The sequence below is a fragment of the Anabrus simplex genome, chromosome 1 (assembly GCF_040414725.1).
Source record: "Anabrus simplex isolate iqAnaSimp1 chromosome 1, ASM4041472v1, whole genome shotgun sequence".
Taxonomy (NCBI): Eukaryota; Metazoa; Arthropoda; class Insecta; order Orthoptera; family Tettigoniidae; genus Anabrus; species Anabrus simplex.
In genome coordinates, this window is record NC_090265.1 from 255706557 (window position 1) to 255719270 (window position 12714).

At 36.9% G+C, this 12714-nt stretch overlaps 1 protein-coding gene across 1 annotated transcript in view; it reads right to left on the reverse strand.

The window, feature by feature from the left end:
* The window catches only part of LOC136864695 (lysosomal acid glucosylceramidase), a 182484-nt gene that overhangs the window by 16501 nt on the left and 153269 nt on the right, over positions 1-12714 (reverse strand). The window contains exons 8-9 of the mRNA XM_067142017.2: positions 7791-7870; positions 3209-3480 (exon numbers count right to left, since the gene is read on the reverse strand). Coding sequence (XP_066998118.2) covers positions 3209-3480; positions 7791-7870 — 352 coding nt within the window. The remainder of the gene's footprint in view (positions 1-3208; positions 3481-7790; positions 7871-12714) is intronic.

The window sequence follows — 12714 nt, forward strand, 5'->3', positions numbered from 1 at the left end:
CGACTATATTTGAAGTATAAATTAAGAAAGACTTCGTATCTCGTGAACTTGGATTATATCTGCCCTAGCACCTTGGACGTTTGGCTACTAAGTACCTGCTCTGCCTATATGAGGAGAGATGAACTTTCCGTTGTATGGTTACTCTATGTGTGTAGTTTCTAAACGCGTAATTGCACGGTAGGCCAGCTACGGGGACTGCTACGCTATCTATCAGATTGAATGTAGTACCAAAGAGTGTGATGTGACTGTTGCTCGCCAGGGCGCGTATCGAGTCTGCCAGGTGTCACGCCTAGCGGCGAACTTGGTAGCGCGACATTTTGCGCAGGATGTCTTGGAGGCTGGTTGTGGCAATGATGGGTGCGGAGACTGTTACCAGAACGATGTGTAATCCAACTGGTGTTGGATGATAAACAAAAAGGCCACATCGAGTGATGGGAGTTTAAGTATTTTGTTTTGGTGTATAATATGTGTGTTAATTTGTAAATATGTAATTATATAGGTAGTTTATTTATACTTGTGGAGTGATATTGTTAGGTCGAACTACGAGGTGAGTTATCTTGGCATAAGGCTTGCTTGTAAGTATTTTAAAGTATCATTGCTATTAATATTATTTTACTGCGTGTGTGTAATATTTGAATTTGTGGTGGAATATGAACATTGTGGACATCTAAGTTTTAGTGATGCCGTGTTTTGCTTCTAGTGTACGTGATGTACATAACGGTGAGCTATCCTTGTGCTAAGATAACATTTTGAAAATTTTTATCGTGTCCTTGTTCTAAATTTGTCATTCCCTTCGCTCGGGCTTTACCTTTCGGTGTTTTTGCTTGTGATTTTCCTTGTAATGCCCGTATGCGTGTGCCGCCTTCCTTTTATACTGTGGTATTTTATCGTTTTCTTACGTGTTGTATTTTTGGCGTATATTCGTGTTTCTGCTTGTCTCCTTGTGCGAATTGTGTTGGTTGTCGCATGTTCTGGCTATCCTGTGCCCGTATTTTGGCCTAACAATGCACTTACATTTCTCTCCATAATTTTCTTTAATCTTTTTTTTCATTATTATTATTATTATTATTAGTCACCTTTGGTAAGTTGAATTATGCTTAATTTTCTTGGTGAATAATTGAGTTGAGTCTGTTTTAGTTATATTTCTTTCCTTTGAGGGCTTTAAATTAAATATCATTCCATTGTTGGTGTAATATCGTATAAATGTTATCAGTTTCAACAATACAAGTAACGTTTAGTAGGTCGAGGGCTGGACACCCCTGGAGAATGGGATGGTTCCTTATCTTATCCTTTTGTGTGGGTATTGTTGTTATTATCACTTCGGGCCTGACAGTTATGTAACATTGTTAGTGTGTGATGGGTGTGTGCATTGTGTCTGCCCCGATGACTGTATCGTGTATTATACTCCATAAATTATTCGTTGTATTGAGTTTTTTCTTCTGAATCTGTTGGTTCTATATTGTGTTCTGGGTTATGCTAAGTGATCTGTTCGTGCTTTTCTTGATGTTACTGTGGCTCATGTTTACGTTTGTTCACCTAGGTTTGGTGATTGAAAATTTATTGTAACTTGGGATATTTCTTTTAATCGGTGCCGCGTGAGCTTGTGAGTGTAACATGTTCGTAATCGTGGCTTGATGTGACTGTCACGTTCCGTGGTGCTGCCTTCGTATCCGCGTTTGGTGCGGGCCATTTACTTTTACCGGGTGCTGTCACAGTCCTCGATTTGCTAACCCTTTCTCCACTTTCGGGCTTAAATGTTAAAATTTCATTTAATTTTAGAATACGTCAAACATGTGCGTACCATGGTACCTACGTAGTTTTCCTGATGCATCAGTATATAGGTGTATGAATATGGTTGTTCTTAAAGAAATGAATGATTTTATTTATTAGCAATGAATTTCTTTCTACTTATATAATTCTGTGATTTTCTGTATATTTATTTTACCCTAATGTTGGGTGTTAATTGTAAGCTTAATACCTTTTTCAGTTTATTTAAATTTGACCCAAAGGTTTAAATTGTAGTGTAAAAGATTTATTTATTATATTTTATTTTAAAATTTGAATTTTTCTGGTGTCATTTCTTGGTGTGTTTGCTAAGCAATTTCCTGATCCCGTCCTCTCTCATTAAGTGGGTAGGCTCCTGGTCCCTGCATGCTTCCTCTTGTCTATTTCCTTGGGTATGTTTTACTGTCTTATATTATTTTTGCTCTGTTGAAAATTAATTTGTAAGCGCTCGTCCCTATGACCATCGTCATTTACTCATACTTATTAGGGGCGTTGCACACTCCAGTTGCCCAGGTGTGGTTTACCAGCTCTCTCCACTTCTGTCTGTCCATGGGGTGTCAGGTCAGGAGTGATCCTGCTACCGTATGCGACAGTAGACGGTACTACCTGCGACTGTCTGGCCGAGGGTTGGGCGGCCGACACCAAACCCGACAAACTAGGGGAAGACCAACAGCTACGGATGGAGGAGTTTTCCCCTAGAAGATTTGATGAGACCCTTGTGTAGGGAATGACACAAATTCATCAGCTGCTGCCTTGCAGTGAGGTAGGGGACTGCCAAAAGCTCAGGGAGAATACCCCTGACAGAAAATCCCCAGTAGTGTTAGGCTTAGCAAGTCAACTGAAGGGTTATATCGATTGCTTTCAACTACAAAACGAATATTTTCCTATCAGTACTAAATTTAAAAAAAATCCTCACTTTAATTTAATGCTATACCTAAACCTTTTGGGATGCTTTGGCCTTCCTGCACATGTTCTAAGCCTGTGGTTCCTGATATGTAGCATTATATACCCACCGAGAACACCGCTTTAATTATTTATCTAGTCATTTTTAAGGGTGGTTCACTTGTCTCTCTTATCTTAAGAGTCGCTCCTGTATATTGTTGTTTCCATATCACATAGAATTCCTGAGACCAAACTAGTGATGTATTCCTTACCTAAATCTTTGTGATATATTCCAAACAGATTAGAATCAGAAATGGTTGAAATCCTGAGTACTTGAACATTTAATGTTTCAGTACGAAGTAATGCAGATCATTGACTTTGGCAAATGCTAGAAGAATAGTAACAGCTTGCATGTAGCTCTTGCCTTTTTTTGCACCTACAGAAAGTGATTGTTTATGCTGAAATTAACAGAGTTTTTATGCATGGGTACCCAAGTAAAAAAAAAAAAAAAAAAAGAACACAAAAATGAGAAACTACTGACCTGTTATGTAACACCACCACTGTAGCACCTTCAGGAGTGCTAAAGGCTGTGCCTTCAATAGTCTCAACAGCTACATCTATTCTGTGTGATCCCTCTGGTACAAATTTGGAAAAATGTCCAACTGTGTAGAACATGGGCTGCTTGTAGAATTCATCACCTGTTGCATTTACAATGACAGCTGAGTCCACCTGGTTGTTAGCCCAGTTGGGTCCACCTGTGAGGTCTAGAGCCAAGTTCCAGTCAACCCAGCCAGTCACCCAGTGATTCATTGTCTGAAATCATTGATTTGTTGATGAATTACATTACAGAATACTGCTTACAATTATGAGTCATACAGGATCTAACAATCACTCAAAATTGGAACAAAAGTAGGTAAATGAATTTACTAAAAGAGAGCTTTTGTGAAATTCAGTCCAAAAGTATGATGATTTATATAGCTAAACTGTAGTTCAGTGTACTTAAGAACATATACTGGTACCTGTACAGTAACTTGGGAAAATAAAGTAAAATAATATGATTCTTACTGCTCTATGTCTTTATATAAAAAACACCTAAGGACAAGAAAAAGAAAGTATTACATTTAGTTTATACAGGGTGTAACGATAAGGTGCGGCCAAACTTTCAAGGCACATTCCTCACACGTAGAAGAAAATATGTTATATAAACATGGGTCTGCAAATGATTTTTTTTCATGTTAGAACTCATTTTCTACAACTCTACATAGTACACTGATCATGGGAAACATAGAGGAACAGAATATAGCAGCATACCATATGAAACTCTTCCTTATATGAAATGTTCAAAATGCCCTCTGTAGCATTAATACATGCACGAACCCGCTATAGCATTGAATCCCGGACACTGTGATATACTCTGTGACGGTGGATTGATGCATGTATCAACACTAATAGAGGGCATTTCATACATTTCATGTAGGAAGAGTTTCATATGGTACGCTGCTAAATTCTGTTCCACCGGGCGAGTTGGCCGTGTGGTTAGGGGCGCGCAGCTGTGAGCTTGCATCCGGGAGATAGTGGGTTTGAATCCCACTGTCGGCAGCCCTGAAGATGGTTTTCCGTGGTTTCCCATTTTCACACCAGGCAAATGCTGGGGCTGTACCTTAATTAAGGCCACGGCTGCTTCCTTCCCACACTCCTAGCCCTTTCCTATCCCATTGTTGCCATAAGACCTATCAGTGTCAGTGCGGCGTAAAGCAAATTTAAAAAAATTCTGTTCCTGTATGTTTCCCATGATTAATGTACTACGTAGAGTTGTAGGAAATGAGTTCTAACATGTATGAAAAGCATTTTTGGCCCATGTTCATATAATATATATTTTCTTCTACGTGTGAGGAATGCATCCTGAAACCTTATTGTTATATTCTGTAATTATGAGATATTTTATTCCTTTCTTCAAGAGATGTCTTGGGTAATGATTATCAAATATAACAGAGGCTTATTTTGTTTCAGACAAACAGCCCTGCCAAACAGGTTAGTGTCCTTGGAGGGGTGAAGATGCAACCCTTCTCCTCTCTCTGGTAGTTAGGAACCAGTTCAATTTTCTCTGAGATCTATGAGCGAGAGATGTTTAAAGAGAAAGTGTTATACAGCATGGAGAAATACATTATCATCAATTTTCTTATTGGGGAAGTAGTCTGGCCATCAAAAATTTTCCAGAGATTCAAAAACCAGTTGGGAGGAGTATGTCTCTCAAGAATCTGTGGATTTGAATAGGGTAGAACAGGAGCCTCAATGAGACAGGGCTGTCATAGCAGTTCTCCAAGACCCAAGAAAAAAAAAAGAGGGACAATTTTGGCTGGGAAAGTAACATTATCAATCTTTTGAAAATGAAAGGGAGTTTTCAATGTTGAGTTCTTTTAGGAAGGCAGGGCTATCAATGAATATTATTCAGACATTTTACTGGAAGAGGTGAAGAATAAAATCTGATTCAAGAGGAAAACAAAAAAAAAAATTGTGTCAGGATAGTGAGAGACTGTACACTGTTAAAATACCATGGTTACTAGAAAGAAACTAAAGCTGACCTCCTGTGCGATGAGGAACCCAGCCATTAAGAATTTACGTAGGTAGTTCCCTTCCCTGTCCCTTCATATTGTTATTTCATCTCGGTGTTTTCCAAATTCGTACGTTCCTCATCGCCAGATGTTTCATTCCAGGTTTGTATCTATGTCATACACCTGTCAATATCATATGTTATGTACACACATTATGTGAACCTCTTAGACTGATTCTGATGGTTCTGTCAGCTTCCGCTTCGAACGCTAGCACTGTGCCACATCCTGGGAGCCATCTGGTGGCAAATGAATGTACCATTTTCACTTCTATTATATCGCCTAAATTTATAGAGTCATTGTTTAAGAAGCCTTTCTCGTGGACAGTCGAGATTTCTTCTGATGACACAGAACACAGTTCTCTGCAAAATGTAAAGAATTTCACCTTATTTTCTTGACATAAGCTCAAAAGCCTATACAGTATCATGTCTATAAGTATGGGCTGTGAAAGCATCAATGGTAATATATTCCTAACAATCTGGTATAAGCCATTTACATGCTGTACTGGTACTTTCTTTCTAATCTCCTCAGTTATCTTTCCACCTTCTATAATTACACTTTCCAAGTATTTAGAAAATTTCATCACTCTTATTGCTATTGGTTTTCTATTTACTTCTATCTTTCCTCTTCCTCCCTTTCTTCATTCCTACCTCTTGACATCACTACTGTTTTATTCTTCTCTGTGTTTATTCTCATTCCAAACTTCTCTTAACTGATTCCATACATTAATTTGTTCTTGTACTTCCATTTCATTGTCCCCTCATAATGCTGTGTTATCTGCAAACGGTAGGCCCTTTGATGTGTTTATTCCTATCTTTTGTTTTATGGTATACACTTATAGATTTCATCCATTACTGTGATGAATAATATGATGGGCAATATGCTTCCCTACTGAAGTACTGTTTCCTCATCAAACCATTTTGTTTCTCCTATCTCTCTCTCTTTTTTTTTTTTTTTGTTAGTGGTTTTACGTCGCACCAACACAGATAGGTCTTATGGCAATGATGGGATAGGAACGGCCTAGGAGTTGGAAGGAAGCACCTGTGGCCTTAATTAAGGTACAGCCCCAGCATTTGCCTGGTGTGAAAATGGGAAATGACGGGAAAACCATCTTCAGGGCTGCCGTCAGTGGGATTGGAACCCACTATCTCCTGGATGCAAGCTCACAGCCGCGCGCCTCTCACTGCACGGCCAACTCGCCTAGTTTTCTCCTATCTTGGACTTTACACTACTAATATCTTCTTTTAAAATAGTTTTATCATTTGCAGTTCTGCTCTGTCTACTTGTTTTCTTTCTCAATGCATCCCGTCCCAAACCAGCTGCTTAGGTATACTATTATAGGCCTTCTCAATGTCTATAAATTCTATCAAAACACTTTCCCAAACTCTTATCTTTTCTCCATCATGTACCTTTTAGTGTTATATGTCATTTGAACCAGCACACAGATATTTTATATATATATTTTACCTGATGATAACAAACTCAAGTGTAGTAAATGTCTTAAAATCTGCATATGACTAATCAGTCAAAATCTTAAAACAAGGCACACAGGACATATCAAACCCCTCAAATATAACACAGAATCTGCATTTTCAACTAATTCTTCTTCTTCTTCTTCTTATTTTATGACCACATAGGATCACTTTAGTCAGTCCGTCGTTCAGGTCTCTTTGAAGGGATTGTTCGGGCTTTGCGGTCCTCCCAGTACTTCTTCAGACGCTCCGATCTTCGTGCCCTTTCCTCAGTTGAAAATGTGCATGTTGTTGGTTTGTTTTGTGTAAGGGTAAAGCGGAGGTTTGTATTCTTGAGTTTTGTATTCAATTTTATCTTATTTTTGGTGTCTTCTGTTGTAAGGCCTATTTCCTTCAGATCCTCTCTTACTTCTCTGATCCATTTACATCCTGTTGTGGTATTTTTTGAGACGAGATTGTGTTGTACTAGTTGTTTCAGAAGTCTCGAGTCCTGCATCCTCATGATATGTCCAAAGAATCCCAGTCTCCTCTTACGCATAGTATCTGTAATGGGTTCTAGCTCTTTGTACACGACTTTGTTAGGTATTAACCGCCACTGTCCATCTTTCTGATATTTTTTGTTGATACAGGTTCTTCCAATCCTCCTTTCAATTTTCTGAAGTCTGTCAGTCTTTGATTGTTTATTCAGGTAAAAGAGTGTTTCTGCTGCATATGTAGCTTCCGGTTTTATAACTGTGTTGTAGTGTTTTATTTTTGTATTTACTGATAGACATTTATTAGAAAAAAGGAAATAAAATATGCAGGAATTTACAGAAGTATTGAATTTCTCCTCAACAGCCTTAAAGTCAGTTTAATTTGTTATTACCACTACATAGTGGACATCAACATTGAAGGGTTTAAGGAGTGTAAGTTGACTCACCAAATAATTTAGTTTATCTGCTCCAAAATGGATGTGTCAATTTGTGAAACTTAATGAATCAAGTAAGAGCAGTTATAAGAACTAAATGCATCTTGTAATTTGTGTAATATTTAGCATCATTACCTCAATAATACTATGGGCATACTTCTCTCCTCTCTCCCATGACCCAAGGGCAACAGGTTTTTCTCCAAGCTGCTGTAGTCCTATAACAGGAAGATCATGTACTTGAAACCTATTTTAAAATTTATTTTGTTAATTAAAGGGCTGTAAAAATGAAACCTGAATATAAATAGACTATTGCAACAGATGGTGATAACATTATAAAGTAAAGAACTTAAAATTGCTTGATACCATCTATGTATCTTTTAAACAGAATACAGAGGAACCCCTTAACTACATCAGAAAATGACCCCTGATCATGTAATTATTCAAATCCAATTACTTTATACACCTACTGATGTGCAGTATTCATAAATAAAAAGAATACTTTATTAACGATAATACCATTTTACACACAATAGAGAAAAATAAACAAAAGAGAACATATTAAAAAGAAAGGTCAGTGGAGTATAAGAAGAAAAAGATGTAGAGATGTATACACAGGTTAATTACAAGTAAGCACAGGAAAGTAATAGTCACTTCTGGAGATTATGTAAGTGATTTCTAAATTTTGACAATGAGCAGTTAAATATTATCAATATCCACTTTTAAGCTCTTTAAGTCTGTAGGCTTTTTCAAACATGAAAGTCTAAAGACTTAAAGAGCTTAAATGTTTTTAACATTTGCAATCGATGAAATTAAATTATTGTTTCCTTCTAGGAACCTTATTTTTTTAATATCCACTTCATTTAGAAATCTTGACATTTGTTTAATTGGCTCATTGAATGCATAGTTAGTTCTATACCAATTGGTAGACAATATATTCTTAAACCTCGTGCATCTGTCTGGTACATGTAGATAAATTTTTTCAAGGAGTTGTGGGCAGTTCAACAAAGAGTGAAGCAATTTAAAAATGAAAAGTGTATCCAGGAATTCACGACATTGTGACAGACTGTGAAGATTTAAAGACTGTTGTAAGGCTGTATAATCAATATTTTCATATGAGAATCCTACTCTAAATCAATATAAATGAAGAAATTTATATTGTACTGAGTCTAATCTATGGATAGAGATCTAATGAGAAGAGTTTCATACAGGTGCACAGTATTCTAGTATAGGGCGTATCATAGATATGTACAGCAATTGATAGGTAGCTAAGTTTGAAGATTCCCTGGAATATCAGATAATGCAACCCAGTCTTTGTAACGATTTCTTACAAATATTTTCAATATATTTATTAAATGATAGGTTATAATTGAATAAAACACCTTCTGAAACAGGATTTAGAATGTTGTATTTACTAATTTTGTACTGAAATGATATTTTCTTCTTGTTTAAAAAAAATGATATTATTTTACATTTTTCATGATTAAGTTTCAACCCAATTTGAATACAGTAGATACTTTTCCAGATGATGTAAATCTTCTTGAAGTTTTAAACTATCAACTGGACAATTAATTTGCATACACATTTTTGCATCATCACCAAACAAAAGCAATTAAGAATTCTTAAGTATATTTTTAATGTCATTTATGTAGAGAGTAAAAATTAGGGCACAAGGTGAGACCTTTCAGGAACTCCACTGGTAACAATAATAGGCGCAGAAAAATGATTCGTTATTTTAACAATCTGCAGGTGATTTTTAAGATATGATTCAAACCAGGAGAGGAGAGGCCTGTTAATTCCATAACCTGTTAGTTTCTGCAGCAAATTATCATGGTCAACAATGTCAAAAGCTTTTGAGAAGCTGTATAAATGCAGTCCACCTGAAAGTGGTCCTTTATTGCACCCAAGAGGAACTGATAGAATAAAAGAAGATTGCTACAGGTTGACTGTCCTGAAAAGAATCCATGTTGCTCATCAATGATGATGTTTATAAAGAGAGGTGTGATCTTGTCAAGAATTATTGAGTCAAAACTTTTGGAAATATGAGAAGAAATTGTAACTGGTCTGAATTGTTTTATGTCAGTTTTATGACCATTTTTGAAAACTGGACTAATAAATCCTTTCTTCCATTCCTCTGCGAAAACACCTTGGTTTAATGATAAGTTGAACAGATAAGAGTGCTTCACAGAAAATAAATGAGCAGTACTGTACTTGACTAGGTAACTAGAAACACCATCAGGTCCTACAGTTTCCTTTAATTCCAGAGATATCAGTTTGTTATAAATTTCTGCCTTACTAATGTTTATAACTGACAGATTGACAGAGAAAGGATAATCATATGACATACTATTACTATTCTGATAAGAATAAGCAGAAGAAAAGTGTTTAGCAAAAAGCTGGACAATGTTTTCTCCAGTATCTGCTGTAACTTCATTAAGATGCATTGTTGAAGGAATATTATTACATGACCTTTTAGAACTTAGATATTGCCAGAATTTCTGTGGATTGGAAATAATACTTTGTTCACAGTTGGACACATAGTTTGTATAGGAAGATTTGGATTCAGACTTGTATTCATGTCTTCATTTTGAGAAATGCTGATAATCACTATTGAAACCTGAGATTTTGTACCGCTTGTGTGCTTTCTTCTTTTCAGTAATCAGCAGCTTCAATTTTAAAATCACATATAGACTTTGGAAATTTGGGAGTCTTAAAATTCCATATAGGGATGTAAAATTCCATGCCATAATTTAGTACTGAATAGAAGGTTTCTACTGCTTTATCAGTTGATACATTCTGAAAAATCACTTTCCAGCTGAATTGTGACAGGTAATAATTTAGTCCAGGTAAGGAATTGTATAGCTCATTTATAGGTAAAGAAATCTCTAATGCTGGGTGGTGTCTATCGAGGGGAACAATACCTTCATTACTAGATTTTACTGCAATGGAACTGGAGTTACTGGAAACCAAATCAAGAAAGTGATCAGAAAATTTGAGATATCATTAAACTTATTTAAACAGAGATAAGAAAATGTGTCTACTGCACCATGTGGTTACCTACTGACACAAGGCCAGAAAATGTTTCTTCATTTACTATCCAATTAAGATGTGGTAGATTGTAGTCACCAGCAAGGAGCAATAAATGGTTGTCGAGACATGACAAATTTTCAACAGCAATGCAATGTTCAAAATATTTTTGGACAGGAGACCTGGGTAGAATGTATACAGCACCAATGATTAATTTTGTGGTGTTAAAATCAGGGACACAAACAACTGTTCAACTGTGCTAATGCACGGTATCAGGGTAGGTTTAATCTTCTTGCTAATAAAAATCATTACACCACCATGGGATGCCTTCATACTCATTAAAGAAGACCTATCACATCTGAAAATTTAATATGTTTCGAGTCCGAGTTCTTCATCACTGATTTCATCATTTAAGTTTGTTTCAGTTAATATCAAGTTGTTGTCAGCTAAACATGTAGAAAATAGAAACGTTCTAAGTTTCTTTTAAATTAAATGAAAATTATCACATTAATAAAGTTTTCATCACCAGATCTTATGGCTGCCCTTATCAACTCTTTTCTGCCATTTGGATATACAATGATGATTACATTTAAAGGATACCAGCACTGAGAATCTGATGTGAAAATTACATATAGACAATAAAGCAAAAACATGAATCACAGGGAGCTTGTGTTCATTTTTTCAATCACTATCCCTGTGAACTCAAAACTTGAGAAATCCTTGCTTTTATGAATACAACATGTCATTATCTGAGTATGCGAGACTATTTGAAAGACCGTACATTGTTATACGACACGGAAGATGGTCAGAGAAGAAAACGACTCACAGCTGGGGCAGTGCAAGGCTCAATTCTTGGACCACACCTTTGGAATATCATGTATGATGGTTTGTTACGGCTGGAGATGCCAGAAGATGTAAAACTTGTGGGTTATGCTGATGATGTGGCTGCTGTGATAGTAACCCGTAACTTAGAGCTGGCTCAATTTAAATTGAATCAGGTGATGCGACGTGTCAAAAAATGGATGATAAATCACAAGTTAGAACTTGCAGATCATAAAACCGAAATTGTCCTCCTGACGAGGAAAAGGATTAATACTGTTGTACCGATGCAGATTGGGCAGATAGCCAACGAAACAACTAGGAGCACAAAATATCTTGGTGTAACGCTTGACACTAAGCTTACACATTGGGACCACATCCAACGGGTAACAGATAAGGCAGCGAAAACCATGACTGCACTGAGTAGACTCATGGGAAATATGAAGGGGCTGAAATCTAGTAAAAGGTGACTTCTCATGTCAACTGTTCAATCGATACTGCTATACGGTTCGGAAATTTGGGCTGAATCGTTAAAAATTGCGAAATATCGGACAAGAATTGCAGCTGTACAACGGAGAGCAGCTTTACGAATTGCTTGCGCATATCACACAGTATCAGAACCTGCGATTCTAGTAGTAGCAGCAGTAGCTCCTATTGACTTGTTGGCCTTCGAAAGACAAGAAATTTGGCTCATACAAGAAGAGCTAGGAAGGAAAAGGGCAAAGGCTTTGGCTCTTAGTCACAGAATGCAATGATGGCAAACAAGATGAGAAGATGACTCTAGAGGGAAATGGACGAAAAGACTGATACCTTCTCTGGGCGTATGGGTTGGCTGAAATCATGGTGAAGTGAACTATCATCTCACGCAGTTTTTGACAGGTCATGGATACTTCGAAAAATTTCTTCATAGACTAGGGCTAGCAATTAGTCCGGTGTGCATATACTATGGTGATATCGATGATGTATTACATACTTTCTTTGTGTGTGTTCATTGGCTTCCACAAAGAAGATGCTTATAAGTTATGCAGGGAGAACTGACACCAGGAGGCACCGTGTCAGTAATGCTGCAAAGTCAAGAGTCTTGGGATCAGGTGGCAGTCTGCGTAGAAAATATTCTGCATCAGAAGAAGAAAGATCTGGATGATTACGACACACAGTAAAGCAGAAGAAGGAAGATGAAGCACAAGATGCATTAAGCACGACATCCGTCCTGAAG